This window comes from Buceros rhinoceros, unplaced genomic scaffold, assembly GCF_000710305.1.
Source record: "Buceros rhinoceros silvestris isolate BGI_N320 unplaced genomic scaffold, ASM71030v1 scaffold10252, whole genome shotgun sequence".
NCBI classification, from domain to species: Eukaryota; Metazoa; Chordata; class Aves; order Bucerotiformes; family Bucerotidae; genus Buceros; species Buceros rhinoceros.
In genome coordinates this window covers 56,657-78,121 of record NW_010400718.1, presented here as the reverse complement: position 1 = coordinate 78,121, position 21,465 = coordinate 56,657, and the positions used below count along the sequence as shown (strand labels likewise).

General features: G+C 40.3%; 1 protein-coding gene across 1 annotated transcript in view; it reads right to left on the bottom strand.

Annotated features, from left to right (window-relative positions):
• Nucleotides 1-16,614: 16,614 nt before the first annotated feature.
• Nucleotides 16,615-21,465, bottom strand: part of LMO7 (LIM domain 7) — a 43,150-nt gene continuing 38,299 nt past the window's right edge. Inside the window, exons 29-32 of the mRNA XM_010131999.1 lie at nt 20,435-20,707; nt 18,977-19,085; nt 17,142-17,244; nt 16,615-16,658 (exon numbers count right to left, since the gene is read on the bottom strand). Of these exons, the coding sequence (XP_010130301.1) occupies nt 16,615-16,658; nt 17,142-17,244; nt 18,977-19,085; nt 20,435-20,707 (529 nt within the window). The remainder of the gene's footprint in view (nt 16,659-17,141; nt 17,245-18,976; nt 19,086-20,434; nt 20,708-21,465) is intronic.

The following is a 21,465-nucleotide window of genomic DNA, read 5'->3' as shown; positions in this document are numbered from 1 at the left end:
GGGGAGGAAAGGGGGAGGAAAGGGGGAGGAAGACCTACCTCAGTCAACAAACCCCCCAGTGTTTAATGGAAAGCAACAACTCTGCAACAGTACCTCAAGGAAAATCCAAAGAACAAAGAGTTGTCCCTGGGCCACAGTGAAAATCACTGCATTGTTTTGATAAGAAATGCGCAAAAATTCTCTCCGTTGGCGTACCAGGGTCCACTGAGATGTTCATAGCAATACAAAAACACAGAGAAACTAACATCTGATTTTAGAAGTAATAAAAAATAATACTACCTTAGGGACTCTACAAGGGAAACAGAAAGACTGGCTCAGCCTTATCGATGAGCCTGATTCACAGGGTGTAAAACTGAAAGGTTTTAACAGAAACAATGAGGTGCACTTGTTAAATATTGCAAGTACCACAACTCCCATTTCAAAAACATCATCTGCCTTGGTGAATGCTGTCAACTCTTACGATACTGTAAGCAGAGCCAGCACAATCTTGCATATTATTGCACAGTTCTGATTTATGACTTCAAATCTGCATCTTGAGTTACAGCACAGCACGTGGGGCCATCACAATCCAGTTTTCTACAATGAGATGGTCCAGCCCTGACCCACAGACCTGAATCTGTAGATGCTCTATTTCCTGAACATGTGTCAGGGAAACTACCACTACTACCTAGTATCAGAAAGTAATTTTCAACATGTCATAATCTTGCCAATCGTATTGAATGTATTCAGGCTTTTTTTTGAAGACTGTAGACTCTTCAGAAATCCAGTACTTAAATAATGCCACGTATAGTTAATTCATATGACCTTGAAAATACATACACAAGTTAATGACTAAAACCACACTGAGCTGTAAGAGAGGCTGGAGAGGGAAGAGTGGGTCAACTGCTTCAAGAGAGATGTAAGGGATCTCAGTGACCATCACATGCATCATCAAATAATAGGGAAGATAAAAAATAAAATGTAGGGATTCATACTTAAAATAACCTGCAGAATCAGAGCAGAAGAATTAAAATAATAATAATAGCATTTATATATATTCTTAATGAATTAAAAGCCTCTGTCTGCCAAGCTCATTTGCAAAATTAGGTACAAAGCTCATGGATGACTTAAAATGCTACTCATAAGGTAGCATAAAATACATCATACTTACTGCATTTAGACACAGTAAATTACTTGATGTATAATTTAGGATGCAGCAAATTAAAAGGTATTTCTTGAAGGAAATTTTGCAGAGTATGTTGTCATGGTAACTAATAAAAATCACAGTCTACTGTTAAACTTAGTATTTACCAGCTTAGTAAAAAATAAGAGGAAAAACCATTTTAGGTAGCCTAAATACTCTGTGATTAACAGCTGAAAAATTAAAATGCACAGGAAAATTGCTAACTTTTGTTTCAATTTATAGCTCAGCTCACATTTAGAAATAAGTAGCACGAGCAAACATTAAAAAGAAAGATAATTTATTGTAGAGAGAAATTCTTGCTTTTTCCAGGCCCTTTTCTAACTTTCAAATAAACGGACTGATTTGGATTGATTTCCTGTTTCACCTCATGCTGCTAAAGTTCTGAGCTCTTGGAAAATCAAACGTGTCCTTCCAAAGTCACTCTGTGATGAAATTAATGAAAGATCAGATCCTTTCTGACAGAGACACATCCGCTATTTTCTACAATAGGTGCTCTTATTGCATATGAAGAAAATAAAAGTAGACTCATTTTTAGAAGCAGCCATTGCCCTTTAATGTGGGACAGAAAAGCTTTTCTTTGTTTAAATTTGTATTGGTTTTCTATGCTATAAACTGAAAGACTGGAAGAACTTTAATAAAAGGCTAATCACGGATGTCTCAGAATTTCCTTTTCAGACTATTTTGGGACAAGCTCTTCAATGATCTGGAAAAACAGACTATATTCAATCTGAGCACAACCATACATATTTTGGAGGGGTATTCTTGTGCCCTCAGGTAATGAAGGGGAATAATGATTGACTGTTCTTTGAAAATTCAGGTCATCGCGGGACATGACTGTGTTACAAACAGTCCAGCAAACTGCAGCAGGGAGGGGGAGCAGTGAGAAAACTGAATACAAGGGGTAGGTCTCAACTAGACAGAAATAAGCTATGCACCCACCTGTACTTGTGCAGAGTGAAAAAGACCTAATATGTAGGTATCTAACATTTTTATAAACCGTAGAAATAGATCAGGAAAGATCAAGAGCATTGGTGCTGTCTGTAATCCTGCCAGGGAAAGCCAAAATAGGGAAGAAATTAATTCTGATCCCAACAAACTGTTACTCCTCACCCGCCAAAAATCATATTAAGTCAAAATACATGTTCAAATTCCTTTCACGCCCCTGCAAGATCACAGAATCATCTGGTTGGAAGAGACCTTTAAGATCACGAGACTTAATTCTGATCCCAACAAACTGTTACTCCTCACCCGCCAAAAATCATATTAAGTCAAAATACATGTTCAAATTCCTTTCACGCCCCTGCAAGATCACAGAATCATCTGGTTGGAAGAGACCTTTAAGATCACTGAGACCAACCATTCACCCTGCCCTGCCAGGGCCCCTAAACCATGTCCCTCAGCACCAAGTCTACACGTCTTTTAAACACTTCCAGGGATGGGGACTCCACCATCAGCCTGGGCAACCTGTTCCAATGCTTCATGACCCTCTGCGTAAAGAAATTTTTCCTGATATCCAACCTAAATCTCCCCTGATGCAACTTAAAGCCATGATGCCAACATATCAGCCAAAGGGATTTGGGCCACAAGCTTTTTTTTTTCCTATGCCCAGGAACTGCTCTATTTTCTTCCATACAGACTCCTGCACATATCTCTGCATGTCCATCTTGTCTCTACTGCTGTGTCGGAAGTCTAGCTCAGATCTCATTCTTCAAATTGTCAGAATTCTTTTATTTTCTGGTCTAAATTCATGACCAGTGTACAATACTTCGCTTTCATACCTTCATAGCTCTTAACTTGAAAAGACCTTGTCTTTTTTATCACCTTTCCTCTCCTGAATATATTTATGTTACTCTTTTTCAACCCTTTGCTAGGCCAAACAAATCTGGAAGCAATGGGACAGTCATGCACAGAGCATTTCAAATTATTAAAAAAAAAATTAGGTGAGACTTAGATGGCCTGGCTTCACATGGCATCTACATGTATCTACAACTACATAAAATCTATAATAACTTGCATTTTGAATATAATTTAGAAGTAGTCGTCTGCTACTCTTCCATTTATTAGGATTCTAAGTGTATGCAAAAGAAAGACAATTGACAATTGTCTGGATTAAATCTAAAAGCAAAAAGCCCTTCAATCTTAACAAATTAGACTGGTAGCAAATTGAATAGAAACTGGTATGTTCACCTAATTGAATATTATGCTGAGCTATGAAAGCAGCTCATTAAGTCCAATAAAGTTTCTCACATAAAAAGGCAATTAAGTATGGTGTCATTTTAAAGACAAATCTTTAAACTCATTCACTGAATATATTTAAATGGTGTTTATTGAAAAGAACATGACCTTTTATTAAATGGTCTTAATGCACTTAACCTGAGCAGATAAGATTTATGCTGGCTGACAAGACTTTTGAGAGTGAAGAACAGGTGAAAAGAAGGTAATTACATTCTGTCCAAAAATTTATAGCAGCTTGTGTTAATGGATGCAGTCCTGTAAAACTATTTTAATACTAAATATTTCCACAGGTGGCCAGTACCCTCTGTAAGCCTCTTTGGGCTTGGATTTCTGATCCATGGCTTCTGAATTTAAGATCAGACCAGAGCACACAGGAGCAACAGAGAACTCAAAGTCTGGATGCACTTTGCAAGAAAATGCCCGTGTACCCTGGCCGCTTCTTAACCAAACTAGGAAGACTGAATGAATTACAGTTCTCAAACACAGCAACCGCTGAAGTAAACTCAGAGCAGAACAAAGGTTTCAGTTTTTTAGTACTGTCTCCTTTTTTCTTCTCCACTTCCTCCATTTTAATTAAAAATTAATTAAAAGGCATATCTAACTCTTTAATCATTGTATAGGTCTGCAAAGCCAGAGGCATTGCCTCAAATGCCTCAAGGGAAGCAAGGTCCAACTTACAAAGTGCTTGGATATGAAACCTCAGAGAAAAATCCACCATCTAGGCAAGAAAGTGTCAGTTATAGATAGTCTAAAGCCAACACTGTTTTCATATGACATAGGAAAACTGCTCAGTGTTTTTCAGATAAAAATCACCAAAATTCAGCTCTCTCATTGCTCTGGGGCCAGTGGATCAGCTACTTTTGTCGCCGAGTCAGTTCCAATAAGTTCTTCAGAGAAAGGCCTGACGAAATGGTGTCTTTGAGCAAAATACAAAAATAAAGGTTTACCACAGCTTAAAAAACAAGAAGTCAAATGTACAATACTCTCTTGATGAAAATAGTTTTGCATCCAGCTGTCTACCATGTTATGCAAGCTGTATCACCATCACATAGTCCTCCAGCAGAGTGAGGTTTTCACCAAGGTATTAACCCTTAGAAAGAGGAATTAAATGCATCTGTCAGGAAAGGTCAAAAAATTGGTTTGTATCACGTCATTATCCTTTAAGTTCCAATTTTTTTCTTGAACGATCAAAGGCACAGCTCAAGGTATGATAAAGGAAATAGTTTTTAATGACTGCAACAGGTGAAGTTGAAAGCTGCCTTTCTCTCTTCACGGTCCAGCCCTTTCCTGCTGTGATCTGCCTTCATCCAAATTCCTCCAGTCAGCACACAGTCATGCTATCGCAGCCTCACCTAAATGCATGAGGCAACCCTTCATACAGTTCCTCATATTTCTGCTCCTCTTGGGGATGGGATACAAGGGATGGATATCTCCCCCGCTGAACAGGTCATGGTTGTACTTACATTACCTTAAGTCTATACCATTCCTCCAGTACTTGATTTAGACAGTCAGAGTCAAAATGTTCTGCTCCCTGGGAGTCTCTGGCAGCAGAGGTGGTTTCTGCTGAAAATAAGCAATTTCCATCGCATGGCAGCAGATACACAGCTGATGGAAATCAGGAAACTCCAAAACCAGGCGATTTATGAAACCTACAACATGACTTAATCACAAGGTCAACGGGGAAGAGCTCCTCTCAGTGTACGGAATGGAGAAGAGGAACCTGACCCTTGGCTGAATCTGTATGGTGCTGCTGAAGCAGAGCTGAAGGAAAGAAATAATAACTTAAGTATCAAGTCACAGGTGGGCTAGCTGCCAAAGAGACATCACTCCTTCTTCCAGCAACATGACTGTCAGTAGATAATTGCTGAGCCAACATGACAGTGCAGTAGCAAAGTGAGGGGACTGCGATATTTTGCTTTCCAGCATGGCTGCAAGAAGCCCAAGGCTTGCTGCTTGGCAAGCAAAATGCCACAGATAATTACTGACGTTACAGGGAGAGGCTGAGAGAGGCTGAACATCAGGTTTCCTCCTGTTTCGGCTGTCAGGAATGCAAAAATCTGACTTTAGTGCTGGAACGTGAGCACAGAGAAGATAAGACCAGCAGCCATGGTATGGGAGTGCATCCAACCCTCTTGGCCAGAACCACCACTGAAAAAAAAAAAAAAGGCACCAGAAAGCTCTGTTCTGCTCAGAAAAGTGACTAGGTCAACACGTCAAATCCTGCCCAATGCAAGCCACAGGGCAAATCCTGTACTGGCAGAAAGAAGAGAGGCCATACTGCAATGCTGGAGAAAGTGGAACAGCAGGACTTGCCCAGCATTTATCTACCCTGGCTGTTTTCTGCCCAGTCTTGTATAGAAAATCTGGTAGATGAAAGGCGTATCTACTCATTACAGCTTTTAAGTGTGGAATCAGGCTTCAGAGGTTCAGGGTTTAGTATCTGGGCAGAGAACATAAACCAACCTTCTAATATGACCCAACGCAGCAGAGAGAGACTTGTCTAGCAAGAGATTTCAGTCCCAAAACCTTCTGCCGCTGCTGGAGATTAGATATTGCAGTGCAATCTCCCCATTCCCACAGCGAGTGTTCTCTGCACAGAGAAACAGTGCGCCGAAGAGGAAAAAATTCAGATCTTGGCCAAACTTAAATCCAAGATTAAAGAGAAACACTTATCACCCCTCTAAGCATTCTCCTCACAGATTGGTTAGTTAAATACTGCAGCTTACTAACAGCTGATGGGTGCTTTCAAATATGTCTGGAAAATTTAAAATTTAAGTCTTCACATGGAAAATAATAATCATACAGATTATTACGTTACAAAAATCTAACCAGAAAAATTAGAAAATACTGCCCACACACTCCTGACACTAGTGACGGATCACAAACTAATCACTCAAGAGTTCAGGACCAGCATATTTTTTGAGATTAATTTTATAATTTAAGAAAGGATTCAACGTTGGCATTTCTTATGGTGAATCAATCATTTCTCAAGGGCTCTTCACACTCTGTTAGCTGAAGAAACAACAACAGAAGTTAATTTTTTTATTGAACCATCTAATTTGTTCTCATTGTTTTCTTGCTTCAAGAAGAAAAATAAGGTCACCTGGCTTACAAAACCTACCATTTAATTATTTAAAATCAGAAGCTTGAAGAAAATCACAAAGGAGATCTATAATCTAACAAAATAGGTGAGCACTCAGTATCTTCACAGAATCACAGCATATTGGAACTCTCTTAACTCTCAAGCTTCAAAAAAAACCTGGTGGTACTTGTACACCTGTATGAGACCTCTACAGACACTTAGAGAATTACAGTGTAGTTGTAATTTCATCTGCACCACACATACAACTCCAGCTGAGGCAAACCAGGGCAGCTTGGCTCACAACAGAGGTAATTTTTCTAACACTGTCCAGCAATACAGCCTTTAACTCACCCAAGGTTATCACTTCACAGCCTCACTAATGGGCCTTGCTGATCTGAGTCACAGTCCAGTTCTAACTAGCTGTTAACGAAGTCAGTCTCTAGTGGCACAGGCTCTCCTTCAACGCAAGCCACTGGAGTTTACTGAATAGCACAACATACCCATGGGTTGCACGGGGAAATCACATTCCCAGGGTAGAGACCAGCAGTACTGCTGCAAAGAGCCTGTTCCATCTTGGGAGGCAAGAGGCAGGCAGATGACTCCCCGGCTCCCTTTCCTTGAGTGCTCTGCCTAAAGCCAATCAGGCTCTGTGGGAATCAGAACTGCAATTGATCTACGTGCATGAGAACGGAATTATAAATGCATCAGTTTTGCTGCCTCAGCATGAAGCCTGATCAGAAGATAAGTATATCTATCTGCTGAAGGGTACAACTGTTGTTGTTATCATGGGGAAGAAAAAGGCCGGGGGGGGGGAGGAAGCAGAACTGATGAAAGAAAAATATAATACTTTGACTATGAAAATCAGTGAGCATAAATATCTGCTTCTTGGGGGACTGACCCAGGAACGCTTTTGCCCTTGTTTATGATACTTTTACAGACATACTTCCAAGGTCATAGCCTTGAGACAGTGCTAGGTGAAGGGATGCTTTGGCTTTACAAACTTCAATGAAGTTAGCACCTTCAGTTAGTATTTTACACAAATTCAGTCTTAAGAACAATTCACGATCTGGCAAAATGATTAGAAGATTATGTAGACAGTGTTTCTGAACAGGCAGGTTTCTTGGCTTTGAGTCCAAGATGTTACAGAGAAATAGGATTTAAGAGAACATAAGTGCATGCGATACCAAGAATACACTGTGATGTAATAACACTGTATCTTCAAAGCGCTATAGGGAATAACCCAAGAGAGCATTAGCATTGTAGGGGTAAATGGCTTGTGTTGCCTGAATACCCCCTCTGGTTCAGCATCTAGCCCTCCTTCCAGTACTTAACTGGTGTTTATCTGCTCCCTTTTCATTTTCCATTTAGTACTAAATCACAAGGAGAAGAGGACGAAATGAAAAAGATTAGGTGGTGGTGAAACCAAGGCAGCTGGTGTAACACAGAATGTTCTGGACAACCTAAACCCCTTTTGTACATTGACCTTTAGTCCAGAATTGCCTTTCTTTTGTGCTGAATTGACACAGCACTGACAGCGAGGGAACGCAAAATCCCAAGGTTTGCAGGTGTTAGCCATGCTATGAACTACCATGGGCAACAGAAAACTCCAAAGAATACGAGTCAAAAGCCAAAACCATGCAATTACCCCAACAGCAAAAGGCAAAGAGGCGAATTGCCCATTTTTTCACTTGCTGAGGTCCAAAAGAACTTGTAAACATTCAAATTGTTGATAGGAACGCATGCTTATTTGTAACCTGAATTCTGCATAAATTACGCTGACCAGCAGAGCTCGTGACTGCCATTCTGCAGCATGCTGTGCTAGATGGCCATGATTTCCTAACAGACAGTAGCTGTGCCTAGCTGAAGGCTGCTCATTTGCTGACTTGCTCCACTGCAATCGACGTGGCTTTTCCAAAAGTGTTTTGGAATTCTCCTGATTTGTGCAGGCAGGTTGCACAGCGGTACAAACACTCACATTAACAAAGAGGTGCAGCACATATACGTCTCATAAACACAATAGTTACCCCATAGGGATTAATTTTACTTAAAATGAAGTATCACATGCAAGGACAACTAATGTTTCTCTGCAGGACACTTGTTTACATGGGCATCAAAAGACAGTGATTGTTATCTTCACAGAGTGGAGTCTGACGAAAGGCTGCAAGTTGAACCCTGCCCATCAATACCTGCCAAACATAGCTGGAACTAATTGTATTTTTGCAGATGACGCTTCACATTGAGAAATAAAAATGGAATGTGGCCCTGTCCCCTTGTCAACTGAGACTAGTCAGCATGGGAATCTCTTATGGCTGCTTCCCCAAGAACCACATGGGAATTCAGGCATAGCAATTGCCACAAAGACAATACTTACTGCCTTACTAATTAGGCCAGAAGATTTATGCAGCAAAATTCCCTTGCAGGCCATAAACTCTTATTTGAATCTATTTATTACACAGAGAAATTCTTATAGATCTTCAGATTTTTTTAATGCTCTTCAAGATTATTTCCACCCTGTTCTAGGTATACTCCTGGGAGAGTTTTGTGTTGCAGTTCACTGAGGGCCAGTCTATCCACAGTATCCTCCCATGGAGATAATCTTGCATTTTCTGACTGATGAGAGCAATAAGGCTTTATGTACACGTTTAAGAACTAAAACAACAAAAAAGGGGGGGGCTGTATTGACGTCACACGTACAATCGAAGAGAGAAAGAGAGTTAATCCAATGCTAAGAGCCTAAAACAAGTTAAATGAATGAAAATAAAATTGTAACAAGCTAGAAATCTCCTTAAAATAATTACTCAAAATTAACATTTTTAAGAGTGTTCATTAACCACCACAACAGTTTATGTTGACATGTGGTAGATTTTCCATTATTTGCATACTTCAGACCTACACAGGGCTTCTTTCCATCAAAGAGCACTGTTGTTCATACAGAAGTTGTGTGTTCAACACAGGAATTACTGGGTGAGAGGTTCTGATCTTTACAGGGATATAGGCAGTTCATATGATTGCAGTAGCCTGATCTGACCCTGAAATCCATGAATTTCCATCCCGGAAGGGCCATCTGCAGTTGATGCAGCGATAAATGGCACATCTGGTTTACTGCCTGGGAGCAAAAGAAAATTCCCGTTCAGGGAATTAGAAACACTTGCTCTGGCACAGCGACTTGCAAAAAGCCATTTAAGGTGGCATGTTGTGCTGACCACAAGCCTGCTCTCACTAGGCTGTGTTTACGAACCCTCCATTCAATGGCCCAAGCTTTTTCTTTCTCTCTTCTGTTACAATTAATGAAGAGAAGCTGTGTGTACACATGCTCTTCTACATACCTTTTTTTTTTTTTTTTAAGTGCTTCGGTTCTTTGTACCATGTTGACTGTTAAGGCAAACCCACAGAAGCAATAATTCCCATTGCACAACACATCTTTTGAGTGTTTGTTGCCTACAGCAGCTACTTAATTACCAAGTTTGTTTCCAGTAGTTTGAACTAATTAAAAAAATTTTTCAGCTTTAATAAAACGATACCCTGCTGCTCACCCTAGAATATTCTGTTTGTGAGCAAGTGCTCTACATCATCTCCCCTTGTTGTTTTATGTCAGGGGCCCTAGCTCCCAAGAAGCATGCAGCTAAAATGAAAATGCTGAAGAGCTTTCAGCATGAAATTGCTCTTTCATGTAATTATACCTGCTGCTAATAGCCTTCCATTACAGCCACAGTACAGGTTTGGCTAATCCATTACAAATGATTGGCTGGAATTTAAAACACTGCTTCAAATGCACTGGTTTTCACGCTGAGCTCGAATTGTCAGATTTCAAACCCTATTACCCTCCGTGAGTGACAAGGAGGGCCATGTTACAACAGCTCTTACCTAAAGGAAGTGTTGAACTGACCACTTGGACCCTCCTCAGGATTCACCTGTGAGGTCCTTTCCTGAAAACAATGAGACTGGCTCTGCCCATTTCTGGTATCAATGTGAGCTCCGAATTCAGACACCGTATTCCTAGACAAAGGGCTTGCTGCATAAATCTCACCACTAACCAGCACTGTCTGCAGTGCTGCAGCTTGCCTGAAGAGATGAATGCATGGGTAATTGAGCTTGAAGCCTCTCACAAATCTTCTATTAAAAAACAAATTCTTAAAGAAATCTCAACAAAACTAAGATCACACGCAATACTTCGAATTTCACTCCGTTTCTTTTATGTATCAGAGAAAACCTGCAGTAAGTTCACACTGAAAATTACAGAAAACATTTTCTACTTTTGAAGTGACATTTTTACTTCAACATTGCCCTGTGGCAGAGCCGCAACCCCCAGACCACTCAGTTCCAAAACCATATTCAGGTGTAGATTGCAATTAATTAGCTGACAGCCTGCAAGCCTAAAGATAGGGTAGATGAAAGATTTAGCTGAGTTTCTCAGGTATTTTTTGAATAATTCAGTCAGCATTAAGATAGGTAAACATAGGTGTGACAAAATGCAGGTGTCTACATGTGAGGCAGGATCCACTAGCCTAGTTGAAGTCAGTGAAGCTTAGACAGCCAAACAGCTCATCTGACAGTGGACACCTACTCACTGGCCCATGAAATCTCATCATTGCTCCACTGTCTGTAGGGAGCTGAGCTTGATTCAGTTGCTTGCTCATAAACCTCTGCTACCCTTTCAGATGCTCTAAAGCTTCCCATGACACCTACACTGGCAGCTGCATCTGAATACCTCCCAGACTTGCACCATATCCCTCAACCCTCGGTTGATGTCCTAGACCCTTGAAAACATCCCAAGCAGCCCCAGACACCCAGGAGTAAAGAACAGATTAGAACCCTAAATCCACTCAGATTTTAATAGCAGTGCAGAGACCTAGCTCACCTGTAGACGCCTGCATTTAAGGGTTTTAACCGTCAATGTAGTGTCTGAAACTGAAGAACTGAGGGAAAGCAATTGTTTCCTCTTCCTTGAACAGCATCTTAAGAAAAGAATCCAAAGCACAGCAAAACCCTCCACTGGAAGTCGTGTAATTTATTTTTCTTCATAGAAGATATTCTCTTTACCTCTGTGCCTACTTTGTACTCATTCAAGTAGCAGTTAATTAATGAAACAGGAAAAAAAAAAAATCAAACAAGGCTGCTCAGATTCAGTTGCATGTCATGCTTCCACAGTGCCAGGTAGGGAGAAAGGCCCAAAATTGAGAGTAAGTTCTCTCTACAACTCTCATTACATTGCAACTTCAGTACCACTTAGCAAACACGACCCTTTTTATACAAGATTTTCCAATCACAGAAAGGGCTTTTTATTGTGCAAGTTGCACTCAGACACTGCCATCTTGTGTCACTAGCAGATAACGGGTTTTGCTGAATTTTAGAGCCCAACACATTCGAAATAATTTTGCGAAGATCAAAACATACAGATACAACAACATTTGTAAGGTGGGTTTCTCTGGCTGTTCCCCTCTAGAGGAAGGAGAGGACGAAGGAATTTTCATTGCTGAGCTGCGCCAACTCGAATTAGCAAATGCAGGTTTGAAGGAGCCTTGTTAATCCAAGACTTTAACAAACAGCTTCAACTCTGGAAGAGTTTCAACTTCAGCTCTTTGAGCCCCACTAAATCCAAAATTCCACTCGCTGTTTGCTCACAGGCAGGCAATTTGGTACAAGCTAATGAAATAACGCAGTTTTGTGCAGACATTTTGTGGGAAAATGAAATTGGAGCCTGTATGGAAATACTTGACAACATTTAGGAAAAGCCAGTCTGGCTCACAGTGTGCCAACTCCAGGCTGTGGGACACCATTCAGGCAGCGTTAGAAGCATCGCAATCCACAGGCTGCTGAGTTTTCTTCTCTCCCTCCATTCTTCACCCCCAGGCAGTTTCCGTGCCCAAATGACTCCCAGGGACAGGGCAACACAACTGGAATCAAGATGGAAAAGATGGCATGGCCATCCATGACTTTTTCCCACAGCTTTGCTGCGTAACGCAACACTGGGAGAGGGGAAATCATGGACAGACTAGGATAAATGCACTGATGCCTTGGAGGCTGAGAAACAAATTGTGTGTCTCGGTGTATTCCAGGGCTGGTGATGGGAATTGTGGGGAATTTATTGGGGGGTAGGGTGGAGCAGTTGTTCATAGTCTGATGCTGCTTACCACAAAAGAAGGCTGAAAACTAGACAGTGTAGAGGGGCATCTGCAGCATCTCTGTTAGGTACGTGCCTTAACTGAGAGCCAGATCTGCACAGCACCTAACCTGGGTCCCTATTCTTAATAGCTCTCAGGGACGCAATTTTCTTCCACAAGCAGAAGAGAGGACTGCAGGCTCCCACAGAGCTATGTGAGCCGGCAGTGTGAATATCCTTCCATTGTCGGTATTTAAGAATTAGGGTCTTCATACCCCAGGGTTCTCACCTATGGTCTACCATGTCATTACTTACCAATATAGTGGAAACCAAATGAAATATCTTTACTAGCCCACTTCACAGGAAACACTGCAACTGAACACCAAAAGCCAAGGCTAAGTCAAAGTTGGCTGAACAGGGAGCTTGACAATTTCAGGTGGATGAGGCATTTTAGATTTTTGTTTTCTTTCAAAGCAAAATTTGAAAATAACATTTGGCAGTTTGTAACTCAGCATTTATTAGCAGGTTGTTCCTTGGTGCAAGGCAGAACCCATCAGGCAGAGTTAGAAGCAGGAGAAACTACAGGAGGGCCACACAGGTGAAGTTCTCCCACTACACTGAAACAGTATGATATTCCCTTGTCAGCCCCACCTATCTAGCCATGATCTCTCTCCCCACAAAAGTCTCCTGTCTACCCCTGAGGTCCCCTGAGAGGAAGGAGTACCTTAACCTGCTTTGGCACCCTCATTGCAGCATCTCCTGGTGCCATGTACAAGCTCAAACTCAGAGCCCCACAGCCAGCCCTTCTACACCTCTCAGCTGTCTGCCTCTTTGGTTTCATAGGACAAAATTCTCCCTCAAATTCCTCTGATCCGCATCCTGTGTTTTCTTTGCCGCTTCCAAGAATGTGGACACAGAAGGGTACATAACTGTGCCTGAAAGGATTTGGGGAAGGCACTGACCAAAGCAATTTGGGAGGCACCACTGAAAACCACGCACTGCACGTTCCAGCTGCATTTTCAGAAGAAGCAGAACATAATCCAAAATATTTTCAGCACCTCATTTCTAGCCACAGCAGAGAAGTTTTGGGCAACTTCCACCACTTCCAATTGTCACACTTCAGGGATGAGCATACAGAACAAAGAATCATTCTTTTGCCTTGTATTAAACACTGAAGGGAAAAGAGCATGAGGAGCTTGATAGGAGAACTGTATAAAAAAATTGACATCTACTGTAAAGGAAAAGGGAAAAGCAAGAACTATTGTTCTTGCACATATTTAGGCGGATATCTTAATTCTTTCCTCCCCAAAAATACTTTCCCAAGATGAAATTCAAACAATTTTATATTTCAGCTAATCACTGTAGACACGTTTAGGTGTATAGAAAGAAAAAAAAAGAACTTCTAATAAATGCAATGTCAGAAGTTTTATTTACAAATATACTGTAATTCAACAACCATTCTCCACTCAGTTTGTGGAGGAAAAAGTGATAGTTAAACATTTGCCAAATGGGAAAAGAGAACTCTTCCCCTTAAATGGATTCCACATAATATTTTGCCAACACCACTGAGCAAACAGATTACTCTTTGTATTTAAGTTTCAAAAAAGCACATCATTTTAGAAACCAGCATATGGAAAGCAAACACATTTATGTGCACTTAAATGCAGCTTCATATCAACCTAGAGAATTCACTTTCGGTATATGTCAAAAATAAAGACAGCAATTGCAAATATATATTTATATTAGCTATTTCTGTAATGCTCCTTTCAAGAGCTTAGAAACAAAATACCCTCTTCAGACACCATTGGAAATTCAACTAGCTGATTATAAGCCTCAAAAATATTTTGAAGTTATTACTGAAAAATATACTTATTCTCCCTTGTGCTCTCAGTACTTGAAGCTGAAAAAGTGAAAGCATTTTCCCCAGATTTTTCCTTACTGCAATTACTTTCTTATAAATAAAAATAGTTATATGAAGAATACAATGTATTGCTATGAAGACTAGACAAGCAATTGTTACTCTTAGAAAAAAACACATACACACAATATATATATTTATAGATCTACATCAGCAGCAATCACCTCTTCTTTTATCTGCAACAGTGGTTTCATATCTTCATTTGCTTCACATGGAAGTTGGTTGTCCAGCTGTTAGAGAGAGACAAAAGAAACCGTCATTGAAGTCTAGCTACTGAAGAATCTTTGTGAAGAAAATTAAAATTTCTGAGTTACAAATAGTCAGATAATGGTATTTCCAATAACTACTGAAAATGGTAACACAAACTAAGGTATACATTCTGAATGTAGCAATCCAGATTTAACGAACAATACAAATTAGAGTTTAATCCAATTGCAGCACTGCAAGTATTTCAGGCCAAGTAATATTCCACAGAACATGCACCTTACCAAGGTTTTAAGAATTATTATTACTATTAGCAGAGAGACAGGGTGACAGTTTTTGTAAATTTACCCCTTAATAATAAAATTAAAATTTGCTAAATTACAGTAACAATATCAAAAAGGAACTTCTTTATCTCCTCTCTCCTTATATTTGTGGGCATCTGCCAATACACTAGCGTTTCACTACAACATTTCAAGTTTAAATCACAAAATTAACATTAAAAATGTGCAAAAATACCACATAATTAAATTACACAGCACATATTAATAATCCTACAGTTTATCAAACCTTTTAGCCAATATGTTCATGTTCTGAACTAACAAATAATTAGCCCGGCTGATGTCAAATGCCAGCTGCACATAAAGTAACCTGCATCAAAGACCAGTGCTGCGCTGTCAGTATATTTTCTTTGGAGCAATCCCATCGCTGGTTTTGGTATTATTCAAATAGCTAATTTAGTTACTAATCACTAATTTAAATACTTTATTCTGTACCTACAAGATCTTAGAATTCCTGATTTACTTGTATCTCATACAGTTATGTTTTGAGGTGTCCACTGGCCCAAGTAGAAGCAGTCTGAAGGGAATGGAACAGAACCATTTCCTCACAGATCAGCTCTGCTTCTGAAAGGCACTACTGTGACTTTATGGGCTGTAATGTCAAAGAGAGGCTGAATAGCAGTTTATCCATAGTAGAAGTTTTGGTTACTTCAGTCATTAAATTCCTGAATACTGTCTTGGCAGGGAATAATAAAAAACAATTTTTTTTCCCCAGTACCAAATTTAGTCAATTCATCCAGCAATTTTGCCCCCAAAAGGAAAGGTAAAGACAAAATATCATGAGCAGGGCTCCAGATTGAACCTCCCACACATCTGGGCGCTTCAGACAGGAACATGGTCACTTTGGTGTAGTCTTGTCATCAACGAGGAGATAAATTCTCCAAACATTAACTCAGAGACATATGGCCCAGTGCTCCGGATCACCTCCAGATGGAAGGGGGTGATTCTCTTCTGTCTTCCACTGATCCTTCTTCATCCAGGCATACTGGCACCTAACATTAGCCTCTGTGAAAGCACCGTTAGTGTCAAGAAAAGGTGTGGGATTTTCCAGTTTTAGCTCAGGCACCACACCATCACTTCTGTGGTGCAGGCAGCTTTTCCTCTTCCTGGAAGCCAAAACAAGACTGGAAACAGCAAGAGCACCAAGTGCAGAGCTTCTCTTTTTCTGAGCTAAGCTCCCCAGCCAGCAGATGCCCAAATCCTGCCCAAGTGTTGTGGCATGATTATCCTTCTCCCTTCACTGCCTTCTAGACCACCATGAGAAAAATGTGCCAGGCTCATGAAGAAACGTGGACACGTTTCCCAGGAAATAATTCAGAAATGTTTTGCTTTAGCTGAATTTTATAATTCTAGAGAATTCCATATTTGCTACATAAAAACCAGAGCAGTATAAAACTCCCAAGACTTGTCAAATTTAGGAGGTTGTCTACCATCATCTATGACAGCAGAAAAATAAATTCAACACCATTATTCAAAGCTTTAGTATCATGCTCCAGTAAATCAGAATTCTGCAAACCATAATAAAGGGGGGAAAAAAAAATTATACTGCACCTTTTAATTAAGATCTGTAAGTAAATCAATTCCTCCTGAACTTGTACCTAAATGAATAACCAATCACAGACCTATAATTCAAATAACAGCATTGCAAAAAGAAACCAGCATTTGTGCCACCTGCACAGGATAAAATAATAGCTTTCCAGGTATGCGTTAGGATTGAATTAATTACATATTCAGATTACTTTTTTTAAAAAACGTAGACAGTTTTTCAAAAAGACTTCTCTATTATCAAGACAAGGCTGTTCAAAAACTGACAACTCTATGAAGAAAGCAGGATGACTATACCACACTGTCTGTTTGAACCTGCTTAACAAATAAGGTGGTAAAATTAGCTACCATCAAGTTAAAAGTTTGGAATGACTCCCCTAGAAAAGACAGAAACTGGCAATGAAACCTTGCTGAAGCTACTCACTAATGTACCAACTTAAAGCTAAACACGAAAGCTGTCAAGTGGCTTAGCTGTGCTAAGTTGTACAGCGCAGGGAAGAACTACATTCGGGCACACAACAGTTGGATTGCCTTACTTTTAAATCTGATATAGCAGTCGTTGCAGAAGAGTTTGTTGTTTCGGATTCTAACTTCAGCTCCAGAGCGGGATCCTCCAAGGTCGCATCCACAGGCAACACACTGTATGACAGATGCAACTATTAGCAACTCTTTACACAATATTAAGAAATGAAAATCCTGTTCAAAAGCAGCTTGGATTAAGCTCAGCAAAGCTTGAACCATAAACCCACAATCACTAGAAGCAAATGTGCAATGATCAAAATGCATCCAACCCTGAGTAGGTATTTTAAGGCAACGACTGGACAATGAATAGCAGAGATACACCAAGTAAGCAAACATAAAGCAGACAGTTTTTAGAGATTAGTTCATTAACTAATGAACTAACTAATCTAACTTGAACTTCAGTTTCTCTGAAAACTAAAATTGGCTCGACACACACATAAAAAAATTGTTCTTTAGATGGCAATAGCAATTTTGGCACAGAACACCTAGGTGTGCTACTTGCAGATTTCCACGTGGCACTGTACACTGCAGGTACCATCATCCCTTTGGCACTCAAAGCAGCAAATACTCAGGTATCCCTGATTTCCTGGATTTGCTTCATAGAAACAAATTCTTATTTGGAAAGAAGGGGCTGATTTCATTTTTCTTGAATAAACACATGAATAAGGGACTTGATAGCTTTCATGCTAACATTAAACTATCTAACTACAGTGGCTGAACACATCTTTGCTGTGAATATGACCCACCTCTGGAAGGAATGTAATCTAAAACAGAACACTTTACTGAATTTACAAAGCAAAGTACTCAGCTGAAGGACAGACAGCTTGCTTGCTTAAACGAGTAATGAATCTTTTGGATGGCAGTCTGTTCAACAGCTCATTTATCTTCAGATATGTGGAAACAGAAAATTGTTATTTTCTTATGTAGGTTAGGAGCTACAGGTGAACTCCCTCACAGAGAATACGTGTTCTGCAGAAGGGAATGATGACTGGTCCCAAGGGAATAATTCCGACCCTTCCGTTCAGGCAGGCAGGATCAGGAAGAGCTTCGAGTCAATCCCTTGCAATACTCCAGGGTGATGCATCTGAGCTGGGCACAGGAGTGTTCTGAATCAAAAGTCTCTTTCTTAAAGCCCTGGAAGAAGAAGGCTCCAAGATCACCTCCACATCAGTCTAATTCCTCATCTTATCCTAAGTTGGGGGAACTAGGAGTGCTTTTACATCAAAAGATACAGGGAGGCATTTATTGTTTCAGCTCTGCATATGGCCCAAGCTGACAGGAAATCATGTAACTGCATCTCAGTGCTGAGCATGAGATGATACACCTAGCTTCTGACCAGGGTTCAGTAATACCAAACACAGCTTCCAGTTTGGTGCTGCGTTTTATCCTGCCAGGCTGAACACTGCCAACATGCCTTTGCCTGAAAACACCACATGAACACTGTCTGCTAGGATTAGCTTAGAAGTGATAGGTCATCTTAAAGGATTCAACTGCCAAGGTCCAGGCTGAGACTTTTTTTTTTGAGATGGTTTCCCTGGGAGCAATAGCTCGGTACCTTCCTATTTTTTGCTGCCTATTTAAAGAAGGAAGAACTTTGATCTCACAGTCTACATGCCCATCTCACTCATCAAAGTCCTACTTGTTAGCTCTGGCCTTTAAGAAATACTTCTAGAGTTGAGTGTTAAATGCCTGCAGATAGGACTGCCTCATGGAAATGTACATGCACCACGCTGTCCAGAGGAGAAGGCAAAGCAGGTGATTAGTAGAGCCCCTGTGAGCATAACACCGAGTAGCCATGCGTGCTCCTGATTAGTTCCTGTTCCTTCATGTTGTGACTCCCAGCTCTCACCTTAAAGCACTGTAAATGATAACAAAGACCAAGAGACTCAATGATCATGGCTGCTCCTTTGCCCAGAACGTTATTACAGTATGAACAGATTTTCTTCCCACTGACTGACCTGAATATAGAATGAAAATCCTTAAAACCAGCTTGAAAAGGTTTGAAAGACAAAGAAAAGTTATCAAAGACTTTTTGAGATTAAAAACCAAAAACACACTGTTAAAAAGTGGACTCTAAGGCTGCTTGGGAAAAATAAACTGAAAATTAATATTATTTACAGTAGATCTCAAAACTAGAGAAAGCTGAATTGTTATAATTTACAAAGTTACATAGGAACAAATGAAGAGATTCTGTCACATTCTTAAGAGATATTTCACTGTATAAAATACCTTCCAACAATACACATTAAAAAGTATATTAAGTTAGGAGAGTAAGAAAATAGGTTTTGTGCATTTCTCATTTGTGGAAAACTATCCCGAAGGCTAAGTTTTAGCAGGCACTCCTGCCAAGTCCCACCATCTGTACCTTGTTAGATTACAGAAGGCTGGTCCTGGACATATAATATTATCTTAACTCTTTGAACATAAGCCATATGGAGGTCAGTTAGCATAGATCTACCAAGATGTTAGCAAATGGAAGTGATAACAAGATAAGCAAACATGGTTAAGAAGGTAATTTTCTTACATTATAAAGAATGCAGGAGACTAGCTTAAAACAAAACAAAAAAAGGGGGTCAATTTATCACAAAGTGCCTGAGAGTAGTAAGAAGTAGTGAATCAGTGTACACACTGTTGTTACATACACATAATTGTGATAGAATGATTCTCCAGAGTTTAAACTCAAAATTTTTTAAAAATATTTCAAGTACGTAAAACAGCAGAGGTATCTATCCTACCACAAGTGAATTCCACTTTTGTTTCAAAATATGTTGCAATTCTTTCCTTCTCCTCCTAGATTAAAACCAACATCCTACTCTGTAATTCTGCAGGGTCACGGGTTATGAGCATTCCAGAGTGCTCCTTGAGATGATATTGACCACATGCCAGGAAGGGGGAGGAAGAGAGACCAAGATGAGGGCCATAAAGTGTGGGTTTCCGGAATCTTTTGTTAAAACAAACCTAAGAAAATAAATGTCAGAAATGCCATCTGGAGTAGGCTTTTACTAATCATTTTGGTAACCAAAACACAGCTTGGAGACTGGAGATTTATTATTCCAGTTCCTTTGTTTTTTTAACCGATGTCAAACAGTGATGACAAACCTGGGGAATTTTCTGACTGACTGGAGCAGGGAGGTAATACCAGCCCATATTTCCACCATCCCATCCAGCCAGAAAACTCCAGGTACTTTTCAGACTTGTTAATCAATGTTAGGGGCAAGAACACTGCTGTAGACCACCATATACACAAAGCCCACTCTTTTGCACAGCCTGAAGTTTATACCTTCCCAGCAGAAGGGCACTCACTCACCTGCTGCGTGTCTGGGACCCTGACTGGGAAGCAGAGAGGGGAGACTGAGCCCGGGGGGCTGTCTGGGACATGGAGGGGGCTCTCGCAGAAGTGGCCACAGGAGGTGCTTTGCTGGAGGAAGGAGTGCACATGTAGGCTCGGTTTGAAGTGGACACCGGGCGACTGAAATCTTGACTAGAGGACAGAGATGAAGAGGAGGCAGACTGGTTCAACCATGAGTGGTGCCTCCATGAGCTTGTTTTTGAAGAATCAAGATTGTCCAAAGACTCCCCTCTGTAACAGAGGTACACATATAAACGTAAATGGCAGGAGGGCTATATTCTATATAGGAGCTATATTCTGATTTTTAATAAGAGAGAACCATTATCCTAGCATTTTTAAGACCTTCTAGCATGAATATGCTTGTCTGATCGCCCTGAGCAGCATTCTTCACGTACTGATTTAAAATGTTTGAGCAGCAAGACATCCTTTGTATCTAGTCCTAGTCTCACAGGAAAAAGCAGGTGAGGCAAAAGAGAGGTGGCACTTAACCACTACAGAATAAAGGCAAAACACTCTTCACGGCAGTCTTATCAGGGTGAACTGTACTGAAATCCGCTGTACAGCAACAGACCTCAGATAACAGGTTTGTTTACGTTTTCTCCAAGGGATACCAGATTGAAAATAACAATCCACCCAGACTGGATAGCATCATCCAGGTACAAGGTGTTGGCCCAATAGCCAAACACTCTCCTGATAACTCCTGACAAATCCAATATTCATACATTAAAGCAAGAAACGAACTTCAGACTTTGACATATTTCTATGTTAAAAAAGAGATATACTCCTTAGCTGTAATCATTTCCACAATACCTTGTCACGCTGAAATTCTTAAGCGCATGTGTCAATGACAAGGCACACTATTGATTTCTACTGCTCGTATATCAACCAAGAAATAAGCAGCTGTTTTTTACAGGTCACATCCACATTCTTTACTTGCAAAAAAAAAAAAAAAAAGACCATTTAATCCCAGCTGTAGTACAGCTACTCTT